This window comes from Trachinotus anak, unplaced genomic scaffold, assembly GCF_046630095.1.
Source record: "Trachinotus anak isolate AG129_WGS33_773 ecotype Australia unplaced genomic scaffold, CSIRO_AGI_Tana_v1 ptg000024l, whole genome shotgun sequence".
In the NCBI taxonomy this organism is placed as follows: Eukaryota; Metazoa; Chordata; class Actinopteri; order Carangiformes; family Carangidae; genus Trachinotus; species Trachinotus anak.
In genome coordinates, this window is record NW_027273875.1 from 8168323 (window position 1) to 8192507 (window position 24185).

At 41.9% G+C, this 24185-nt stretch overlaps 2 protein-coding genes across 8 annotated transcripts; both read right to left on the minus strand.

Annotated features, from left to right (window-relative positions):
* Positions 1-1605: 1605 nt before the first annotated feature.
* On the minus strand, positions 1606-17313 carry taf1 (TAF1 RNA polymerase II, TATA box binding protein (TBP)-associated factor). Of its 7 annotated transcripts, none has more exons than XM_071460556.1 (42): positions 16979-17313; positions 14924-15038; positions 14607-14730; positions 14402-14518; positions 14039-14161; positions 13492-13733; positions 13148-13363; positions 12798-13040; positions 12457-12715; positions 12223-12330; positions 11951-12118; positions 11691-11818; positions 11283-11390; positions 11000-11173; positions 10713-10886; positions 10517-10621; positions 10215-10415; positions 9991-10132; positions 9761-9817; positions 9439-9569; positions 9276-9356; positions 9022-9171; positions 8811-8930; positions 8358-8533; positions 8041-8267; positions 7714-7921; positions 7094-7265; positions 6673-6884; positions 6405-6513; positions 6217-6315; positions 5939-6116; positions 5737-5804; positions 5525-5647; positions 5286-5378; positions 5090-5174; positions 4935-5002; positions 4477-4593; positions 4015-4122; positions 3702-3797; positions 2803-3031; positions 2360-2531; positions 1606-2201 (listed from the first exon to the last, which is right to left on the minus strand). In XM_071460556.1, the coding sequence occupies exons 2-42, from the start codon at positions 15035-15037 to the stop codon at positions 1979-1981; spliced, it is 6048 nt and encodes a 2015-aa protein (XP_071316657.1). In that variant the 5' UTR covers position 15038; positions 16979-17313; the 3' UTR covers positions 1606-1978. The 7 variants fall into 7 exon arrangements, with proteins under 7 accessions (XP_071316657.1, XP_071316658.1, XP_071316656.1 ...); XM_071460557.1 differs by having other exon boundaries at positions 7100-7265; positions 8035-8267; XM_071460555.1 differs by having other exon boundaries at positions 8035-8267.
* A 1218-nt stretch (positions 17314-18531) lies between these two features.
* fam76b (family with sequence similarity 76 member B) lies at positions 18532-23447 on the minus strand. The gene is made up of 10 exons (XM_071460563.1): positions 22861-23447; positions 21903-21967; positions 21753-21807; positions 21429-21584; positions 21164-21348; positions 20962-21012; positions 20784-20861; positions 20502-20637; positions 20296-20397; positions 18532-19677 (listed from the first exon to the last, which is right to left on the minus strand). The coding sequence occupies exons 1-10, from the start codon at positions 22945-22947 to the stop codon at positions 19588-19590; spliced, it is 1005 nt and encodes a 334-aa protein (XP_071316664.1). The 5' UTR covers positions 22948-23447; the 3' UTR covers positions 18532-19587.
* Positions 23448-24185: the final 738 nt, after the last annotated feature.

Here is a 24185-nt window from a genome sequence, read left to right on the forward strand (position 1 = left end):
CTGAGACGCCCTTGAAATTATGACAGTGAAGACTAATACTCTGTGCTGCAGCACTCAGTACTATATGTTCTGGACTATCAGTGATTTTGCAAGCATTCTGTATTGCATATGCATAAATGCATAAGCTCAACTAACTTCTAGGGCAGATCTTATAATGCATCAATGCACATAGCGGCACAATGTCATGAATTGAAAGAGTATCAGCGTAGGTCACAAACTGACTCATATAGATGCTGATTTGAATGTGGAAGTGCACTCAAACTTCACTTCAGATTACAGAATGGACTGTTTTCTGCAGATCTGTTGCAACAGGAAGTGTGCCGCTTGCCATCATGTAAGAGACTCTAAACAGGTGACCTCTGCATAAAAGGAAACTTGCTTGTTACCAGGAAACAGAGGTGCAACTTCTCCAAAAACACTCAGTCATTCACTTCAATAGTAGCTGCATTTTTCAGATTTTTCTGTGTTGACAACATGATGTGGCTTATCACAACCAATGAATTTTCATTGTTTTCACAGTTTTTTTTTAAATTCAAAACTACTTGAATCCTCACAGAAAAACAGTTTGGGCCCTTGACATCAAATTAAGTGACTATTAAGGGGGAAAGTCTTTAGATGTAGCACAGGTCTAGTAGATGGTATCACTTGTCTCAGAGAAGCTATATTTCTCTTGTGTTGCTACATGTCATCTGAGGTCCAGCACTGTGTTTACATTGCTGTGGTTTAAAGCCCTTTCAGTCTTTTATTCATCTTCTATCAGTCTGTTCAGTCTCTTTGATCTCTTCTCACTGTGCCTGAATGGGAACCAATGAGCCCAACATGGAATGAATATAAAGTGTTGAAGGAATGACCTCAAGCGTGCAGTTGTTTATCATAATGGCCTGGTGAAGAAATGAGTGTGTTGTACTAGTTGAAATGATACATTTGACAAGAGATTTTGGCTCTCGAGGTGCAGAGTGGTGCTGGAGTACCCTCTGCTGTTCACTGTGAGTTTTATTTATGAACTCATCTGACTGAAGGTGAAAACACTAGAGGAAGACTAGCATAAACTATATATTTATGCTGATTAAGTGATTATATGGTGCATTTTTACAATCAGCAACACACTATAATTCAACTGTTTTATTCTTTTGTTGAAATGAGTCTTGTGTTTTGTCACCTCACCTGCACAAAATGCACTGAGCACAAAATCTGTTGCACTTATGTTTTTATGACAAATAACCCGAGCTTGTCACTAGTGCTATGCATCTTTCATTACAATCTAGTGAATATGTAAATAGATTTAAAAAAATCTAAACAAGAAAGACATAGATATGTCCGCAACTGGCTTTTCCTGATTCTTCTCTAAAATGAGCTTGGCTGATGAGGAAACTTCAACTGCATGGACCTTAAGCCCTCTGATCTACTTCTAACTGGATCACCATGAGACAAGACCAGAATTATGTCTCTTCAATACACAAGAAGAGGAGGAAGAGAAAAATATTTTGTGATCTTCAACTGGATATTATATATATATATATATATATATATATATATATATATATATATATATATATATATATATATATTGTTAGTACGATTTTATGTTTTTTTTTTAAAGACAGCTGTTTGTTCATTTTCAATTTATTCAATTTTTTAAGTTGGCAGTGAAGAAACAACAGAGTTGCTAAACATTTTTGTGAGCGCAGGATATGAACAAGCAATAGTACAAAACAACTGAACACACACTGCCATATCAAGATACATCATGATACATATATAAAAGGCAAATTGAAATTGACAATTAGCTGTACTGTGCTGCGCCCTAAAGGTAGAACAGAGCTAACAGTACATAAGGAAGCTATAAACATAAACCATCATTTACAAAATAAGAAAAATGTACAATATATTTACATGAGAAATCTCAATTTCTCAATTTTAAAACAATGTTTTCTTGATTACTGTGTATAGAAAACAAAAAAATCAACATAAAAGTTAACTAGTTGTCGGAGTCCATGTCGCTGTCTCCCCCAATAGATCGGAACTCTTCGCTCTCCTCGTCTTCACTGAGTTGGACCTGGGAGAGCACAGCTGGGCCTCTCCTCCGTGCTTCATCCTCTTCATCTTCCTCCTCCTCCTCGCTGATGCCGTACTCTTCTCCGTTACCCATGCTAGAAGGCTGCATCTGACTCTGGCTCTCCGTCTCCTCGTAGCTGCCATAACTGACACAGGAGAGAGGCAGAGTCGTTAGGAGGCATCAAAGACCCACATCAGCACCACCGATGTGATTCAATTATAGCAACACAAGATCAGACAATAAGAGACATCTTTATTCTTGGGTATTGTTATAGAGTACTGGGTATTATTTAGTCTGCTGTACCTGACGTTGCTGTCTTCCATGTGAGGCTCATCGGGTCCATCACCATCGTATGACATCATGCTCTCGTCCTGCTCCATACCCATGCGTGCAGTCTCTTGAGCTCTCCGTGGAGGTGGCGGTCGCACATCCACCTCTCTGTCAGAGTCGCTGCCGCTCTCTGACAGGTGAATGGCTGGAGGGGACACACAACGCATCAGCGCAAAGATCAAACACAAAGCACATGGTCTTCACTGATGAATGGTTAATGTTTGTTTACGTCTAATAACTATTTTGATCATCTGTCATTCTCAATTTTGGGTTCACCTCTCCTCACCCATTCTCTTTATTATGTTCCCACTTATGCCATTAAGAGAATAATTCACTTTATTTTTCCCAATTCATCTCCATAAGATGTGTGTTTCTTTACTTCAGTTGTGACCACTTTCTGCCCCAGGTAGACTTACAGGAGAAAGGGTTGTCACCCTCCTCTTCGCTGGCGTCATCCTCTCCGTCAGACATGAGCAGGTCCTGGTACAGCACGCTGGCTTGGGCAGGGCGGTTGGATCTTCCTTCCTCTCCATCATCTTCGTCGTCATCCTCTTCTTCCTCCTGGTCATGCACCCGTCTGCGAAGTGGCAGCAACATCTCCTCTTCATCGTCCTCGTCCTCAAGATCTCCTTCCGCGTCCTCTGCCTGGAGACGAACGAGAAGTTAATAGGAAAGCAATAAGTAAACTAATTACGTAATTATTTAAAAGATATCTATAAAATATAACTCCTAAGATGGTGCAAGAATTAAAAGAACTCATTTCCTGAATTTGTTAATAAAGTACAACACAATTAGGTGCTTTGGGGTGAGGATGATATGTGTATACTTTGTTAAAAGAAAAAATCTGTAATTTTTAGCCTAAAGTGACATGGCTTGAAATGGAGGTGAATCTTATATAGTACTTAGATAAATATACAAATGTTTTGGTGTCAAGTTGGTACATTTTCCTGGACACCTGACATGTCTTATCTGCTATATCTCAACTTCACACGGCACAAATTCCCAGGACTGTTTGGTTCTTCTGAATCAACGTGTTAGCGCTGAGACTGAGAAACTGGCTTTTAAATTTTACGCTCCACATGAGTGAAACAGTGTAACATGCAATAATTTTGAATATCTTAGCTAACTCATGGCAGTGTGAATGTGTGTGCTTTTATATAGTATATATTTATATAGTATTGTATATTTTGTTTCAGAGCTTGCCCTCAGTGGCCTTCCCTGTTTAAATAAAGGTTTGAATGAATTCATGTATACAAGTACATCAGTGGTGACCTCAAAGAACTACAGGACTTTTCATTAAGTCTGTCTGTCTTACAGGAGCAGGAGTCTTGGGTTTGCCGTCGTCTTCCTCCTCAAAACCTTCAATGTCCACATCTGACTCTTCCTCCCCAGGTCTTCTGCTGTGGCGTCCCTAAGAAATAGGATCATAAAAGTCTGAGAACACCTTTGCCGTATGTTGAAGGCAAGAAGCAAACTAACAGTTCACATCAGTTATCCGTAATGTTCTTGTGTAAGAAAGAGCTTTTAGATGAGGTACAACAAAGCAAGTAAACAGGCCTGATGCTCTGAGGATAGTTTGAGGGGAGGTGGCATGTGGTTGCAAGCCTTATTTCTGTCTCTCTCCATACCTGCCCCCCTCTCTTCTCTGGAGCAACCACTAGAGGTCCCTCAGAGAAAAGGCTGCTGGGCTCTCTGGGCAGACTCCCTGAAGCCCCGCTGTCAAACAGATCAGCAGGCTGGCCAACACCACACAGAGTGGCACACACAAACAGGGAGACAGGACAAGACGGCAGGATCGAAGGAGAAAAACAGGTTGGGAGAGAGAAGACACTACAGTGAAGAAACTAGATTGTAGAGAGAAAATGTGAAAGTCTAGACAGGAGAGTTAGTGCAGAGAACGATAAAAAAATACAAGGGCAGGAGGAGCACTACAAGGTGTGGCGAGGAGACTACTCTACGCAGAAAAGTTTAGACTACCTGCCGTGGCACGTTACCGACAGCTCAAGTCTACTGTCAGTGTAGCAAGATACACAGGAAACCACCGATTGCCAGGGTAGTGAACAGAAACTGAGTCCTGGCTACTGTCCTACCTGTGGTGTGTATGGCCCAGGAGTCATTGGGTCCAGACTCTCTAGGTCTGCAGCATCCAGAGCTGCCTCTTTAGCAGTCGAGATGTCCTTCTCCAACTGGGTCAAGTGCTCATCATACTGGAAACACAAAAATAGGTGATTATTACAACACTAGTTAGTGTTTTTCCTGCTCATGGAAATAATCTTGGTACATGTTTGGCTGTTGTAATTCTCCAAATTTGACCCAAGAGAGAAAACACTTATTGAAGCAGTGTAACAATACATGTTGTAATAGTCAAATTTCCTCTCTTTTATAACCCCCCATGTTGTATAAATTTACACTATACTAATGTTGTACATACACTATGGTAAACGGAGGGATTCATCACCTATAAGATGAAGAAGATAGGTTTTCACTTTTTTTAAATCCTGTTCTCAGCTTTCCTGATTTAACCAACTAAGAATCAGACTCAACGCACCTCTGCCAAGGTCTGCTTGCACACGTTGACAATATCCAGGGCTGTCTTTGTGTAAGGACTGTCTGGACCTGTGAAAGACACAAAAAGTAATTTTTAATAAATTACAGAAATCTGTTTTAAGGGTTTTAAGGCCTCAGTAACAGTGACGTATTTACCATTGTAATTGATACTGTTGGTGTGAATGAGAGTGACATCTGAGAGGAAGGCATCTCTGTTCTGGTATTTGTGTTTGGAGATGTTCTGTCGATCCATGAAATACAAACAGAGAGAGAGAGACACTTCTGTTAAATCTCTTTGTATTGCTGATTTTTGAAAATTTGTTTTAAGGCCGACACCTTGTATGACCCTCACCTTGCGGATGCTCTCCAGATCCATGGGGTTTATGATCACCTTATAATAATCGGGTACAAACTTTTTGTTGACAGGATGATGGAACGGCCACGACTACAGAGAGGAGAGGGATTGAGAATGAGCTGCAGATCATTACTTTTATTTCACGTTACCTGTTCCTTATCAAAAAATATCTACCTGCACAAAAAAAAAATAAATCAATGACTGTGGTAAGGAAATGTTGAGAAGAGGTCACTCACATCAGGAACCACCATCATTTTCTGGGTCACTATGTTGTCCAGGATGAAGGAGAAGGCCACTTGATCGTCATCATCCAGCAGTGGGTTGATTGCTTTCTCCAGCCTCACCAGCCTGTCCTCCTTCTGGGGACACAGGTTTAAGCGTTAACGTGGAAACGGACAAAAGGACGGGATGATGTGAAATCAGATGAAACATTTACACTCACACTCACCTCCTTCAGTTTAGCATCGCACAGGTCCAGCATGGACTGTGCCACCTGTGTTATCGGATGCTTTGCCCCTGGTGAAACAAAAACAGAAAGCGATCTTAACACACTGTTGCGTGCTTAAATTAAAAGTCTTACTGAACCTTCGATACAACTTGAGTCACTTTTTGAACCTAACAGATTGTTAAATACATTGTTTTAGCTTTACCGTTGTAGGTGGCGCTGTTTTTGACGATAAGCTCCACCGCTTCACGGAACTCCTCCCTCGATGGGTACATTCGTTTGCGTACATTCTCCCTCAGCGTCTGCAGGTCCATGGGGCGAGTGATGATTTTGTAGTAGTCCTTCACAACCTTGGCATTGACAGGTGTGTGGAACGGATATGTCTACGGAGAGGAGGTGAAGTTAGTAGAGTAGAGACTGCAGAGCCATGTATGGGAACAGTGAGATGTTGGGGTGAATGAGTGTGTTCATCACAGGTCTTACATTGGGGTGATCCCGCATGTCGTTGATGATGCTCTCTAGCACAGAAGACAAGGTCACCATGGGGTCAGTGCGTCTGCGGTGGATGGCTTTGTGTGGTTTCTGTGAACAGGAACAGTGGAAACGTTTAGCTAAAGGGACTCTGAGGTCAAAAAGTGTTAAAACACAAGCTGTACATAGTCATTGCTTACATTGAGATAGTCACAGTGCACAGCGCTGCCCACACGTCTTTTCTTCTTTTGTGGGAGCTGTTGCTTGGGGAACTTGAGCACTAGAGACTTCCTGCGGACCTCATCAGCACTGTAGGAGAAAAAAATGGTTACAAACTGTAGGGAGTAGTTTTGACTAGGAATCCCTCACATACTTTTGAGGGATTCATGGACCCAAGTTTAGAAGATACTGCACGTCTGATACGATGAGATGATGATAAAGGCAGGAAGAACAAGGACAATCCACTACCTCTCAATGAGTTGTTTGCCCAGTACGATCTTGGTGCCCTCCACCTTGATCAGTTCCTCATTGTCATTGTGGATGACAGTCTTCTCCAGCTCCTCTTCCTGCTCCTCTGTCATGGCCACTGGGTTAGAAGGCGGGGCGTTGGTTTGATAGTACAGTGGACAGAACTTGTTGGTTCTCATGTGTCCTATGGCTCCACATGCTCCGCACTTTAGCTAGGGAAAAGAGGCAAACATTAAGGAACACGACAAAAAGTCTACTTGTGCTATGTGATGACAATACTGGAAGAACACTACTACAAACTGACGTAATATCCAAACCAAAATACAGCAAATTGGCCTGAAGCTTTCATTTAGCTGGGTACTAAACAGCTGGTGAAGAAAAGGTGACAGAGAGGAGTATAGTATTGAATCAGCAAGCTTACTTTTACCTTGAGGTCTGGTCTCTCTTTGACCTTCTTGGCCTTCTTCTCTGGGGGTCCCTTGATCTTGTCCTTCTCTTGGTTTCTCTTCAGTCTCCTCAACTGCTCCTGGATACGTCTCCGCTCCTTCCTCATCTCCTCTCTGTGCTGCTCATCGAAGAGGGCAAACTTTCGTCTGCAGCCACAAATGTAAACAACACTGGCTGTTTAACATGCACTGGTTCATTTGTGGTGATGGCACGGACCTAATCAAGAGGCATTTCTATGACATGAGGCATAAGGCTTTCTCCTTAATGAGCTCCATGAATCTCAAATAGAGAATCCAGCATTATGCTGACCTACTGGTCGACATTAGATGCTACACAATTAATAAGCAAAACTCTAAGGATATTCCATTCAGAGAGAAGACCAACTATTTTATTGTAAATACAGGACATATTGCAAATGTTACTTTATTTTATCAATAAGACACAGCTAAATAAAGATGAGACCTACTTTGTAGAGAATCATTTTTTAACTGTAACATCACCACAGCACCAAACCTCAAAGAAGTGATTGATCTTAGCCTGACATGGCTCATTGTGGATCAAATACCACTGTAAAGATAAGAAAGCTTGACTTACATGAATTCATCATCCTTGGTGGTTCTTATCCTGGTGTAGGCATCAATGACTGAAGCCTTGCGTACTGTCTCACAGCGGACATATTCCTTGCCGTCCTCATCCCTGAAGGTGCGATAGATCTTGAGTCGTCGTCCCGTGGCCGAGGAGTTTAGGCTTGTGACGGAGGACGCATCGTCGTCCTTGTGTGAGCTGGTGGACAAGGAACTGGCTGTAGAGTGAAGGGACGTAAAGTTTGGTGAGAGACATAATATTTCTCAACTTTAAACAGCTAAAACATGTAGTCAGTGAACCATGAGAAGTTAATATGACATGAATAAGTACACAAGCCTTTGCGCCGCTCCTTGCGTCCCTTGTTGTCACGGTCACTCTCCTCGCCCATTAGCATCCTCTGCAGCTCCTTCCTCTCCTGCTCCTCCCTCTCACGGGACAGCTGGGAGCTGGTCTTCTTGTTCTGCAGCATGTTCTCAATGTTCTTCCCCATCTCCTCAAAGTCACTGTCCTCTGCCGAGCTGCTGTCTGTGTCTGTGGAGAGCACCTCTGTCGACTCTAACACCCTGTGGTGGGGGTGCAACACGAACAATGACTCCAAGCGTGCTCGGACAGAATTTGTGAGAACATATAAAGAGTCTAAATGAGAGTCTCACTTGTTCTGCAGGTCAAAGATCCTCTGGCACTCTTCCTTGTAGCGCTCCTGGTGTTCAGCAACAGAGAAACGAGACCCTCTGGCAAACTTGCTCATGGGTCCCTCACCTGAACGCGCCTGCTCTGTGGACATGGTCCTCACCACGTCAATCACCTCCCAGCGAGAGAGCTTCTTGATCTAACACACACACACACACAAAGATGAGGTTGAAAAAAAAAAACCAACATACCATAACAGTAAAGACGCATGGGATTCTTACATACAGAGTATTTGCAGATGTTGTAATTAGAATAAGTAAAAGACAGGAGAACAGACAAGTTTTAGTTCCATTGTTGTGATTAACACAGTGGTTATTGCAGCTCAAACATGGGATTCTCTTGTTATGGTGCAGTCTCTTCAACCACTAGACCTTTCTACATCAACTTCACGTGTTTGCATATTGCCTTGTTCTTACTTCTTCCTCTGGAACACCAAACTTGCGCAGCAGCTGCTTGGCATTCTTCAGTGAGAGTCTCCTCAGGTCAGCATCCGTCCCTGTCACTGTCTTCTTGGCAGGCTGCGGCTCTTTGTCGTCCTGAAAGACCACACAGGATCACTGTTTTCACCCTGTGTACTTACACAAAGCAGAACTTGGAGTGGCAGAATTTAGCTTTAACCAGTCAGACCTTCTGTTGTGTGGGTTTGTTGGGCACTTTGACGTAGGAGAAACCCTCTCCACAGCCTGTAGGATCAGCCACTCCTGTAACCTCCAGCAGGCATTTCCCCTTCATGGCAGAGATGAAGGCTCTTGTTGTGTTCCATGGAGCTGTCCGCACCTAGGATGTGTGAAACACATCATTCAGTGTGGTGTAAGTCTGAAAAGCTTTTTGTTATCTCAAGTATGAAACTCTTCATTATTAGGAAACGCTTGGATCCATACCTCATCATCAATCTTCATTTGAAAGTCCTCTTCATTCTCCTCCTCTGGAGCAAAGAAGGATTTCTCACCATATCCGGCATCCTAGAGGAGCAAGATAACTTATCGTGAAGCAGGGGACGCAACCATCAGAATCAGGTTATTTAGAGGCAAACATGGTTGTTACCTTGAGTCTCTGCTCGGCCACCAGCATGCTATAGTAAGCACAGCACTGCTCTGGAGACACCATGGCTCTGATCTCTTCTTCTGTAGGCAATCTGAAGTCAGGCTTCAGCACCCACCAGTTAGAGTCCATGCCTGGCAGGAGGACAAAGCAATTTTCTCTTACCTGCCATCTTACTCTTGATCACAGGTTGCAGTAGAATAAGCGAAAAAAATCTTGCCTTCCTTGTTTCCATTATACATGGGTACATTGTAGAAAATTTGCTGATGTAAATACTAAACATTTGTATCCTGTGTCCTTCTACTGTCCTTAGCCTACGTCTTACCTTGAGGGTCAAATCCATAGTAGGCGTAAAAAGCTCTTTCCCTGTTCAGATTCCTGTCTGTCAAGTCAAGGCGCACACACACTGCTGAGCTCATGCTGCTTCAAACAGCACAGTGTCCCTCCATAATCTCAACATTACACTGATACAAAGCAACTGGGTTATGTTGGTGCTACAAATGATGAAGATGATGAACATGCAGGGTGCAGAGTAAATGAATGAGCAAGCTCTACCTGTACGTTTGAAGTCAGCACAGAGTTTTAGTCGTTTCCTGATGCTGCTCTCAGAGTGTGAAGGAAAAGCTTTCTTTATATCCTCCATGCGGATTCTCCGGGGCCGATCCTTGCTCTTCCAGAACAAGCGGTAAATGAACACCTACAGAAAACAGGCGCGACAGTTCAGTATTTGCAACAGCAGCAGCTGACATTTCTGGGAGAGGTCAGTAAATTAAATGTACCTGAAGGAAGTCTCTGATATGGGTATTGGCTCGTTTGGAGTTGGGACCAGGAACCTCAAACAAGGGGCACTCCTGACCAACAACAAAAATGTCTACAAGCTCTCTGATGTAGTAGCCGTGTCGCGTTCGTAGAACCAAGAAATCAGTCTCTGGCATCTTGTGCAGGTAGATTGGAGCACGGAATAGGTTGTTTTCAAATGCCTAAAAGAAAAGAATAAAACATGTCACAGTTTGCCACAATAACAGACCAGCGAGGAAATACCTCATCTGAATATTGAATCTCTGACTGTGATGGTGTTTACCTGGAGCAGCTGCCCAGGATGCAGAGAACCTAGGAAGGGGGATGTGTGGCAGTACACAGTCTCTCCATATTTACAGTCAGGTGCTCCAGGATCTTTTCCAGGTTTCTGAAGAATACAGTGACAACACCATGATGTACTTAAGATTTTTAAAGACCTATGCACAGCCACGAGAGTGGAAAACAAAGACGAGACTCACCCTTTTGTAGTAGTTTTTGATTTTACTGGCCATGCCGACTTGCATGATGAGAGGGGCGTATTCCTCACTGTACTCTGCCAGGATCAGATCTCCATCTTTGCCTGTCAAGTCCTGCGATGTCCGCATGAAGAACATGTCCCCTCCTCCTGATGCCTGCCGTTCCTGCTCTCGCATCTATACAAAAAACATTGCCACATACACCGCTGACATTAATACAAAAATGGAAGAAAAGCAGCTTATCTGTATGTTCAAAGGGCAAAAAATGCTTGTTCTGAGCAGGGCTCCACCTTGGCCTTCTTCTTGATGTGTTTGAGCAGTGGCTGGACAGCATGAGGACCTGGCTGAGCCAATGCACCAAACGAGTACTTCTTCAGAGTTGGTCGATGAAACTGGCGAAGCTTCATAGGCCCCATGTGAGTGGGGAAGAAGGGTTGTCTCAGCTCTAGTGCCGGGATGGAGTGCTGTTAAAGAAACATTATAACTGGTTTAAACTTACATTTCACAGGTCATGGCTCTGTGTTTATTCTATATGATCTGTCACAATGTTTATTTTCAGGGGCCGCTGCTTACCTGAATAATGTTTCCACCGAAGGTCCCCCTCAGGCCCTGCTGTTTGGGATAGTAGAACTCATCATTGGAGAGGTTCCAGGGGTCCTTCACTTCAGGCTGGGACATGTTCTGAGTTGAGAAGAAGGAATGTAATGTCATTCAAACCTTTACTATTTTTTTAACTTCTATCCTGAGTCCAAAATGCCATAGTTGCTGCTCACACATGGTGGTGAGTTTTGTAACCTCAGGTGAAAACTTTCTTTTCACTCTATTTGCTGCTTCATTATGTAGCCGGATCTTCCTTATTAGAGTCATATTTTACTAGTTCTTCTTTCAAATGACCTGTATCTCCACTGAAGAAGCAGATTTTTATCTGTCATTTCTCATAATCAAACACGCTCCCTCCTCTGCCCTGATGAAGCAGCATACCTGCTGTGGCTCATCTTTTATTACTCCTGTCTTCCCCAGCAGGATGCGGCTCTTTTTGATTGCAGTTTCCTTCTTATTTTCTTTTGAAGGGGAATGGGACGTTGTTTCCTCCTTTTCATCAGGAATCTCTACAAGAAGCAGTGTGGGAGGTGTCAAAGTAAACAGACTAAAAATAAGCTGTGGGTTAGCTGATGCCTATTTTGAATAAAGCAGGACAAAAGTGAACATGCAGCCTAATGACATGAGTTTTTTGAATATACCTAGAATGATATTCTCATCATTAGGATCCAGTGTGAGAACAGGTGGTACGAGCATGTGATCCATCTCCTGGTCATCCCAGATAATGTTGTCTTCCCAGCGTCCGTACACTAACTCCTCGTTGTCAATGGGAAAAATGGAGAACCAGGGACAATCTTCTTCCTGAGAGTCTGGAACAAAAACAAATAAACACAATACAGAAAATGTAATAATTAGCTTTGATGAAAGGCCTAGTGAACCTAATATTTGTATCGTAACCCAAAAATAAACTCACCTTGATTGTCATGGTTGTTTTTTTCCCGCTTTGAGCTAGAGACTGAGGAAGCTTTGGGCATGGGTGGTGGTGTAGGTGGCACCAACTGTGAAATACTTCTCGTCAGCCCTGTAAGATTAAACAGCTTATTATATTTCTTTTACACACATGAAATATTACAGCCGACTCCCTCACCATCAGTTACCATTGTACACAAACAATTGTAGAATTCTGTATTTTTTCCAGGCATCTCACCCTGCTGAGCGTTGTAAGCGTTGGCGTTGCGGGTCATACTAGAGGGGAGCCATCCTGCCAGGCTGGCCCGCTGAGTCTTTGTGCCCTTGTGTTTTACATCCTCTCCATTCCAGATAATGTCATCCTCCCATTGCAGTTGCGTGACCATCAGGAAGAGCTCGTTCTCAAGGGTTGCTCTGTCCTCACCTCGATCATCATTGTCATTATTATTATCATCATCATCATCATCATCGTTGTTGTCGTTGTCCTGCCTCTGAACCTGGAGATATATTATACACAAGATCAGTAACACAATCAGTATAATTTCACTGTGGTGGCTACAGATGTCCATGTTAGCGTACCTCTTGAGCAGTCTCTGTTATTTCTTTAGGTGTTTCCTGCATCTGAGGCTCACTTGGCTGGTCTTCTTTTAGCTTTAAGCCATAGTTGAAATTGCTTCCGTCCTCTGGGACACCTAGCATGTCGTACCAGAGCTGGGCTGGACCATATCTCCATTCTGCTACTTTAGGTCGAGACTCTGTCTCCTTGTCTCCATCACCACAAGTCTGTGAGAACTTAGATTCTACTGGAGCCATCATTGTTATCTGGACAACACAAAAACACAAAGTGTTGAATACAGTTATATAGCGCCTGACTACTACCAAGTAATATTATGAGAACCTGCCACAACATGTAACATATGAAGATTTACCTCATCATCAGAGAGACACTGCTCTGGGGGAGGAGGGGTTGCATACTCATAAATCCATCCAGACTTCTTCTCCTGGCTTTGCTCTGTAGGCTCTCCTTCTGGAGGGGGGGTCCCTGGCTGAGGGTCTCGGTGCTTCCGCTTCTTCTTCCTGCGGGCACTCCTCCAAACTGATGGCATGCTCTTTCCAGGACCAAACAGCCGTAAGAACCTAAGCACCTAGCAGTACGTCCGAGACAACGTGTGTCAGTGCACGAAATATGATCAAATAAACCTTTGGTATGTCTAATGAATGTCTAATGTCTAATGAAGTCCAGATCAGTGCAGTGCCTCTGAGGACGCTTTACCTTTCCAGGCCTAAACTCTGGGAAAAGCTCTGTGACATTTGGCAGTGCTTTGGCAGGATCCTTCTGCATGATGCCGGCAAGAGGCAGGTTGAGTCTGTCTGGGGACCCTCCAACCCTGGAGCCCTGGCAGGGGCGGTCAGTTTCTGACTCAGAGTCTGAGGAGCTGCTGAAGTCAACCTTATCAGCCGTTGAGGATGGTGCAATAATTGAGGGCAAAATGATGCCATCACCCTCTTCCCCGACTATTAGGATAACAGATCACAGCAGCAAGAGAGACAATCAAACTTCATCATCAGATATTTGGGATCTACAATACTTGGACCTAGACTGAATTGCTATTGAATTTACTTCATAATCAAGTGTAAAATCTGTTCTTCAGAAGCAATCTAAACCTTTCACAATAACATTGACTCTCATTAAGTACCCTTCGCAAATTCACTTCCTTGCACACTCTAGAGCCGCAGTTCAGTAAAAAAAAACCTCTGTGGAAGAGGATAAGCCACACAATTTCTCCCCAGGGGCTAATTATGAGTAAACATGTACTTACCATTTGTGTTCTGAGAGGAGGGCTCATCTTTCTTAGCAGACGTAGGAAGACTTGGTGGAGGTGGAGGGGGCATAAGCTTAGAATCAATATCCTCACAGTCGGCATCATAGTCATCCTCATCATCTAGGATTAAGGAATATCAAAAGGTTTACATTAAGATTAAAAAGTAAACAAGAAAAAAGTAAACAAAGTCAAAAAGTCTGTAACTTTTGTAAAATCTATACAGTTTTTAATTTTTTAAAGATAAAAATCTTTTTTTTATTTTTGAAATCATATCAGTTTTATGCATCATAAGAGAAAAAAATAAATGTAAGCAAGAAAAACTCAAATAAATATAATTCTAAGGAGCTGTAAGATGATCACCTGTTTTTTTGCTGGGCTGCAAAGACCCCATGGCCTGACGGTACTTCTTTGTCTCATCCTCAGCAACCTCACTGATATCAGAATAATCAACTGCATCTTCAGTGCTTTTCACCCAACCTGGATGTTGAGGCAAAATATCAAAAATGTTATTCCATCCTGTTTCTGGCTTCATTAATGCAAAGTTCCTTCACATGTTTACCCTCACCCTCTGCATCCACACTGCCAGAGTCTCTGCTCTCCTCCTGATCACCATCTTCATTAGCAGTGATCTCTGTAATGAGTGAACCCAGACCCAGTGTACCCAAACCAGCCAGATGCTTTTTGGACTCCTGGGGTAAGGAGAACAGGTAGAAACAGAACATTACAATGAGCAGATGTGAGCAGTTAATCTTCAAAAATATATGTAATGCATAATAATTCACAATGGAAATTATAATCTTATTTTAAATGCTATGCAAAATAACACTAACTAAAATTTACTCTTGAATGTTGCAGTAGAGAAAGTATTTTTAAAACACCTACATTGTCCAGAACACTGTCATCCTCTAGCTGTCCATCTTCGTTGATGTTTCCAAAGAGGAAACCAGTTAGAGAGAAAGGGCGATCTTGGTCCTCGTCACTGTCGGAGTCTGACATCCTGAAAGGTCATGAGACGTAATATTGACATTGTTGGCATTTGGCCCACCTTCTCATCCGAAGTGACTTGCAACACAGAGACATCACTGCGTTCCCTGAATGATCATGCATGAGTGATGCATCCATGCTGTCTATGTATCAACAAACATTGCTAAATTAAGGTTTAAATCGCTGCTTGGAAAACTTAGATTGCAATACCATATACAAGTGGACAACTTAAACAGATTTTGCATGTACAGACCAGACTGTAAAAATTTGGACAGTTACACAATTTTTTTTCTCCAGGCTCTGTGCTTTAGCACATTCAATTTGAAGTAAAATAATGTATACTACATTAAAGTCTCAGCTGTGTTTACATCAATACAGAAAGTACTGTGTGTAAGATACAGCCCTTAACACATAGTGCCTAAATCCCAAGGGTTCAGAAGTAACTAGACACTTGATACTAAATGTTACTTGGGTAGCTGTTTGTCATTTCAACCTTAGCTTATACACAGTAGAGCTCACACATGGCTCTGAACTGATTGAGAGTTTCCATTTAGATTGAGGTGGAGTTGTCTGTCAATATGAAAGGTAAAGAGGTAATAGAGCAAGTCTATCAAAAAGTGATGTCAAGGGTAATTGGTTTCCCAAAATCAACAGTTGGGTACCTTATAAAAAAGTAGGTGCACATAGGAAACTAGAAAATGAAAATCAACATAACTCTTGTGGATGACCAGAAAATCATTTGCATCCAGGCTTGCATGTTTCCTTGTGTCAACAATCAGGACATGACTTCAGGACCATAACATCATAGGATTCACCACAAGATGTAAACCTCACAAACAGAAATTGCAGTTTGCAGTTCAGAAAAACATACAATAAGAAAGCAGTTCTTTCGGGGAAAGAAGGAACAGCTCACAACCTAAAGTTACCACTTCATTTGCCAAACATGGTGGTAGTTAGAGTGGTTACAATGGCTACGATTTCGCTGCTGATGAAAACAACAGGAGGTATACACAGGAGCATTCTGTGCTCAGATTCAGCCAAATGCATCAAAACTCACTCAAGGGTGCAGAAGCAGAATATCCTCGAGTTGAAACAGAAAAAATCACCTGATCTCAATCTGACTGAGGTCAATTCCATTTGCTTGGGACCAGACTGATGACTGAGACACTCACAGCAAGCAAGAGCTGAAGTTGACTACAGTGAGGCCTTAGAGAGCATCTCCAGGGTTAATACAAATATCTGCTGCATTAGAGGCTGATGTAAACCTGCTCAAATAAAGCTGAGACTTTTAATGTTGCATCCATTATTTTATTTCCAATTAAATGTATTCAAGCAGAGAGCCTTAAGAACAAATAGATATGCAACTCTCCAAATACTTGGGTCTGTTAGAGCATGTATTTGTAAACACAAGGATGTCTTTAAAGACTGCATTTTATGTACTGTGATGTTATACCTGGAAGTAGCTATTAATATTTCTCTTTTGTGGGTGTATGATAAACCTGCTCTTTTTTAAATCATCTGGTTTTCACTCACTACTGACTGGAAGATCTAACACCTGGACAGGCCATTGAAATATCATTTTGTCCCCTTATCTTTACCCAAAGTTGACATTCAGTTGCAAATGGCAGTATTTCCCACCGTTTTTGTGTTTATTTCTGCATTGCAATATTGGGCAAGTATCGTAGCCAACAATGTAACTTTTGTTAGTTCTTTGTTTTGTAACTAGCATTTCAGCGTTATTCAATCTCCTTTTCTCAATTACAGAAAAGTAGTGGGACAATAAACTTATTCACTACCGATTTTGACCTGAAGATTTGCGACATACACCACTGTTAACGTTGTGCTACAATGAAATGGCGCTACTTAAGTTTGCTAAAGTTAGCTTGCTAACTAGTTAGCGTTATATGGTCAAAACCAAAAATGAGAAATTGCATAGATGCAACATACACTTACCTTGCGTGACTTCGCCTCAGATTTCGTGAGCTTGCGTTTTATCCAGCTTCATATACTATCTAATACTACTATCTAATGCTAACCTGCTAAGGTTCAGTCTGGTAACGTAAGCTAGCTCAGTGTTAGCCAGAAAAATAACACAAGACGGTAACTAAAATCTATTTTGTTAAATTATTTTCCCTCTGTGCCTCCATCTGCTCTGTGAGGCCAAGACAAAAACCACACAAATGTATTTTTGGGTTCGGCATAAACCTTGTTTTTATTTGTGTGTCACAGACTGCAGAGAACCGCAGGCTGAATGTAGCTAGCGGAACAACTCCGAGTGACCCGGATGATCAACTTGATGCGTTCAGGTGCTTCTCCAACGTAGTAAACTGTCGAGTTTGCCATAGCGAGGGGAATATTCAGTACCCAAACATCATTATTTGGCAATATGTATTGTATACAGCCGAGTGCTGCAATATTTCAAAGGAATATAAATTAAATTTTTTGGAGAATTTTTTCCCCTTATCACATCATAAATGTTTATACAGGCCCAAAATCTTCAGACAAAAGCTAAAAACAATTCAGATAAAATTATAGAATTATTATAGAATAAATTATAAAAAGGGGGATTAAAACTGAACAATTGCCTGACAGGGGATTAAAATTTGAATTTTCCAAGAGTTTATGTCTAATGTCCAGTGAATTATAGAGATATTTTCTTATGACTTATGACAATTTCTTTCCTATGTTGGAATTTCCTCACTTCCTTTCTGAATGTCAGAGCCATACTGTATTATGTCAGGGATAAGGACTTCTATTATATAGTTTGGAAAGTGCCTGTGTTGAAGTGACCGTTTTGGTCAGTGCTGTCCTCTCTAACAACTTTAACAGTTCTGTTTTGGTTGGTCTTTTTGCCTGCGCTTTTGTAGCATATTCAAACCTTGGCTCCAGAGTGTATTCTTTGCTGTCTTTATGCTAAACATCCAATGAGCATGAATACAGACTTGAAGGCACCTTCATGAGAACACATAAACTCAATAAAAATCAGTTATTCCTAATAAATGTACTTTTATTGATGTGAAAAGTAGATATGACGTTGTGAGCTCCAGTTTTTAAGTATATTGTGATTTATTTATTTAGCATATTAGAAATTTCAAACATTTAATCCTACTTATGTAATCAACCTAGACTGAAGAATGTGCACTTTAGTGACATTATAAGAACAGTAAGAGAGTATGTATCTTAGTGCATGCTTGATCCTATCCACTGTAGAGTTTCCCTTGGTCAGTGGGTTTCAGAATGGATCCCAAAATCTGATTTATCAGGGGGATTTCTTACCAATGTACACTCCTCAAGCAAGCATCTTCACATTTACATGACGGGATGTATTGTAAAATGAATCAAAGGTAATAATGATAAGTGGTAATCCTTAAGTGGTGAAAATGTATTTACTGGAAGCACCGTTTTCTCCCATCTTTCTACTTAACCTGTACCATTATATCATAACTACAGAGGTCCCAAACGTCTAAAGGGAAAGAGGAAAAACGTCAATAAAAACAAATGTACAGTAACAGTTTAGCCAGTTTTAATAGTTTTAAAACACTTGGTTTGGAAAAAAGTACAAAAGTGATCCTGGACGCCACAGTATGAAACCAGCCCAATAATGCAAGGTGAAAGGTGTGTTCCTTTAAAAAGCATCTTCTACAGACATGTTAATTTCAACTGGCCTTACCATACACATACTGTACTCACTAAAACAGATACAAGCAATAGTTTAAATACAATGGCTGACCCCAGTAATACATTTACAAGTGATTCTTAAAAAACTAATTAAAAGGAGCGGGGAAAAAAGAAGTCTGACCACAATGCCATCCGGTATCTGGCAGTAAAATCATGCAGTATTACAATCGTTCCACTAAAGAGAAACAGCAAAGCACTACAGCTGTCACACAGTGAGAAAGAGGGCAGCCAAGAGGTGTCTCTCTATCAGACAGCCTTTCAAAGTGTTCATTGGTTGTTTTATGAATTGTTATTGAGAGAGATCTCTACTGTTGAGCAACAGCTCAGTGGTCACCTTTCTCTCATTTGCATACATTGTAAAGTTGCGCAGGGTCTCCACTAAGGAGAACTTGTCTTCCACAATCGCATCCATTTAGAAAAATATAACTAATTGCTATTGAAGAAAACCCCAAAATGTGGGATATTCTCTTAGTATGTTGTGAGGAAATAAAAAAAGCTAAGAAATACAGTTGAATAAATAAATTGCATGACATCCATAAAAATTAAGTGGATACACTGAGTCGACAGAATGCTATCCACATATGCACACCATGCTTTTTGTTTTGGCCCGGCAGTGTTAAAAATGAGGGCTCCATCCTCCACCCCATCCAAAGTCACATCCTATGATCCAGTGGAAAAGTCACCGTAAAATGTCTAAAATATGTTGACATTTAGAGAAAGGTTTCTTTGATTCAACAACTGATATCCATGTACAACATGGTCTCTGGCTTTACCAATTAAGAAGTAATCAATGTTGATGGCAATGAGGAAACACAGGAGGGAGACTTTCACAGTGTTACAACAATGAAGCCGCTCTGTGTTGTTACCCACTGGCCAGCCTATTGTTAGGGCAACAGCAGTGAGCTTCCTGTCCGGTCAAACTTTTTTCCTTTAGAGAGAGCAGCCACTTGTTTCATCAACTCCCTGTTCTTGGCCTGTGGAGACAAATGATTAACCAAGTAAGAAATTAAATGCATTTTTGCTGTTTTTAATACCTTAGTGGAAGCATCTGTAAAATCACAACACACGAGTACATTACAATTTACCCGAGATCCTGTTTGTGTTTTAATTTGCAGAAAACACACTCGCAGTTTTAGGAAGCATTCAATGCATTTTTTTCATCACTTACTCATCATTGAGCCAATGCTACAAACTAAAGCCTCACATGGGCTACCTTCAACTGCACAGACTGCACTGATGAAAACATGTCTGGTGCGTGAAACATAAGGACCACATCAGCCACAGATTCACAATTACAAAACAGCCACCATAATAAAAAAAAGTTAACACCACAGCGTTTGACAGGAAATGGCTCAACTGATGCACTCATCGTATCCATAACAACAAGCTGCAAACTTACGCAACATGTGATTCATCCATGCTTTTATCTGAGGCAAAAAAGTGATACAGGTCCTTTATGTGTCCATATAGTGGTAACAATATTCTACATAAAACAATATTATTTCCTAATAGTGTTAAACGATTTAACCTGGCTATGCTTTAGTTATGATTATGCCCCCCCCCCCCCTCAAAAAACATGTGCGGGTTCCTACCTGCTGCTGCTCCATAGACTCTTTGTGTGATTTCTCCATTTGGTTCATCTTCACTCTCATGTTGGATTCCTGGTACTGAAAGTCTGCTTTGAGCTCTGTGAGCTGGAGGAGAGTTTTATATCAACACCTCAAACTAATCCAAGCAACCAACAGTGATGCAGCTTTGACTCATTCAAGCTGGAAGTCAGGTGATGCTGATGACCTACCTTTCGGTCCTTCTCAAGGATGGTCTGGTCCCTTTGCTGCAGAAGTCTCTTCAATGACATCACTTCCTCTTTCAGCTGGCTGATGAGAATGAAGTTGTCCGTTCCTCCAGAATCCATTGACTGGGTAATGGAACTACTGATAGGAGAAAGGAAAGAGCATTAGCCTAATGCCGAGATGGGTAGTCAACATGTGGGAGCAAAAGGAATGACTATTTTTAGGTGAAAAACAACGTAAGCTAAGTCATTTATTATTTTTTCAAACAATTAGAACACCTATTATACCTGTCCCCATTGGATGGCTTCATCTCCAGTTTTGGTTTCTTCTTTGGAGTCTCCTTCTGGATTGAAGACGATTTATGGCTAAAAAGAAAATCAGATGTGAAGTCTGGGCCTAAAACCTCCATCAAAACAAAGTTTTCTCAGGTTCATTTAATGGGTGAAATGAGAAGGAACATTTTACCTCTGCTTCCACAGTCCCTGGTCCTGCTCAGGACTCAAGCTCCCACTCAGTCTGCAAAAGATGGGTAAGCTTAGCAAATAACAGCATAAAACAGACACAAAAATCTTCCTTTCTCACCATTCTGGGCTAAGACTCAACGGCCTGACTGAGCAGCCTGGGGATGGAACTGCAGGAGGGAGAAGTGACAAAACAGACAACATACTTGTGGTGAGAGCTGCTGTGTCTGTGTTGGTGGTGGTGGTGATGATGGTGAGGTCTGGAGTGGTGGTCTTTCTCGTTCAGAGATGAGGAGTTGGAGGAGCCAAAGCCCTTCCTCTGCTCCTTGGTCTTTTGCAGGACACGGCGGTAGGACAGAGTGCAGAGCCAGCACAGCAGTTTTCCATCCACCTATAAGGAGACAGTAACTCATAAGGCTCGCTGTTACACATTCACCGTATAATTAGACCACATGTTTATCTGGTTTATACCTTTCTCCTGCCTTCCTCCTTGCGGTCAAAGGCGCATTGCTGTTTGCACTGCTCACAGGTCTGTGGAGGTCCATATTTCTTCTCTGAGTTAGTACAGCGCTGGCACTTTGTCCCAATAAAAGCTGCAATGATGTTACAGTACTGGCAGGGTTTGGGCTGTAAAGGCAGACAAAAGACAAAGTTAGAAGCGCATTTACACATAATGCGAGTTTAAACAAATATACACTAAGTGCAACTGGAATCAGTGAACACAACATGAGTCAAAAGCGTGTCAAGAAAACAAAACAAAACAAAACAAAAAAACAGGATAAACTTGTTACTCACAGTTCCAAACTGTTTGACGTTCTGGGCACATTTCTTGCAGATTGTATTGGTTTTACTGCGAAGAATAAACCAAATGACACAAAATGAAAAAAATCCTTTATATTAGCCTAAATGACAGTTGAAATTCACCATTAGATGCATATGTCTCACCTTTCCTGCTGAAATTCAGATCTGCAATACGTGCACTTCACTATTGGGTGTGCAATGCGACACTCCTATGGTAACAAACAAATAAATGTTCATGAGCATCTGCTGGCAAAAGCTGACAAATTTTATTACATATCCAGTGGACACTCGAACGAAAAGGAAACAAAGCCACCCTTTAAGTTGTTTGTTGTGTAACAACTCTAGGCTACAACATCTGTGGAAAAAGCCATGTACTATAATGTCATGCATATAAAGTCATGCACGAGCCTGCCATGTACTATAATTTCTTTTGTTCAGTCAATGCAGGACAGAGAAATCAAACTGTGACTGCATTAAAGTGTTGATCGGCTGACCTTGTGCTTTAACTATCCCGTGCTAAGAAAAATTTCTCTGCATATTCAGGGAGAAAATAATGCTGGGGATGTTTACAGATTAATAATAACCCTGTCCATTTTGTCCACTTTTATTAAATATGAATCGGTGCAGACTGACTGTTAAGAGAATAATGGTGGGAACAGAAGCCTCCGAGGTTAACTTCCTTCGTTACAACACTTTCCTCTTCATGTAAAAAGAAAAAGTCTGTTCCTCAGCTGTATGAAGCTCTATAAGAGCAACAAGTTGGCAAGTGTGTACATCAATGGCTACTTCCTAAACAATACTTCTTCCGGTTCCCAATGGATAAATATTACGCAGTTAATTACATGGTATAATGTGCTATTGTTCTTTAACAAACAGCGTGGTCGTGCGGAATCATAATAAACAAAGTTTCAGTGACTGCATTTGCATGTCCAGGCTGGAAAGACAGAGGCTGTTACATAACCCGAGCCTTGCTAACTTGCCGCTTGCCGTAATACAATCACACCCAGACGGCAAAAAAAAAAAAAAACAAAAAACACTCGCACACTTCCACAGCCTTTAAAAACCAGTGTTGTTTGTGTCCTGTGTAGAGTCGCTCCCAAACCTTGCACAGCTGCTGGCCCTGCGACAGCTCCTCGAAAGGATACCGCTGGTTACACTTCGTGCAGGCGTACAGAGCCGATGTTGCCATCCTCGCCCAACTAATGTCACCGAGCTGGGAGAAGCGCTAACGGAGTCCAGCTGCAAACTGAACGGATCAACAGCGCCCTTTCCTTCCCTCTCCTCTCCAGCTGCTTGCTAATTGAGACCTAAGAAGCACACACTGTGTTGGCATCCAGCGTTAGCTAACGTTAGCCGGCTGTGCTAGGCAGCGCAGGGCAGCACAGAAATAGCTTAGTTAGCTGGAGGGAGCAGGCGAAGAACAATAAACTGCAAATCTCTCTGAGCTTTCACTGCTTGTACGTTATCCGACCGGACTGACTTCTCATCGATCGCTAGTTATCCCGCCACATAAGCGATCCGTCAGCACAGATCGGGCTATTTGTGTTAAGTTTCCACTGCTCTCCGCAAGAAAGGTATTTTCCTGTTTTCCTCCTCTCTTTTTGTATCAACGCCGTCGTCGTCATGTAACCGGAAGTGGTCGGCTGCTTCAGAAGAAGAAAGGAAACCTATCGCGACACAACATCCGTCCGCGGGATTCACAGTTTGAAAAGCTCCGAGCCAATCACCTGTCTGCATTCACTCAGCCCGACCTGTGCAAAATGTCATCAACTGGTTCAGTCTGATTTTTAATTGACACAATAATCACAAAGTAATATGTGAACACAGGTGTTATTGATCCAGCCTGACAAGCTCTTTCATGGGTAGGTCATTGATGTCAGCTCTATGATTGGTTAGAAATTACAGCAAGTGAATTGCAGTGGCTGTGCTGTTGAACATGGTTATTCATTCTATTTATGTTGGATCCCTATACTGTTGATTCATATTGTTTCAAGGATATTACATTTTAGAGTTTAGTCCTTGTCTGGCGGATGTTTTGTAAATATCAGTTTAGCCTTTCTGAATAAGATTTAATCTTAAAATATGTACTGTATATGATGCACAGTACCATATGAACTAGATCTCTGGTCTGAATTTTGGATGACATATCAATCAGCACTTCCAGAATTATATATATTAGCACAAGTGGTCTTGCTGCTTGGCATCTCTGCCCGGCGCACCTCCGACAGTGCCCTTCTGCCAGCTGCGGGGTCGTCAGCTGGGAGCCACCCTTCATGGATGTTTCCCTCCTTTAATCCCAGAACATCTCAGGGTGGTGGAGCAGCGGTAAGGACGTCTCCCTACTGCCCCCCGCAGCTGGCCCTAGGATCCTTGCTTTCCCCACAACTTATCCTTTCTCCGGAGCTCCTCTGCTCAACCAGATCCTTA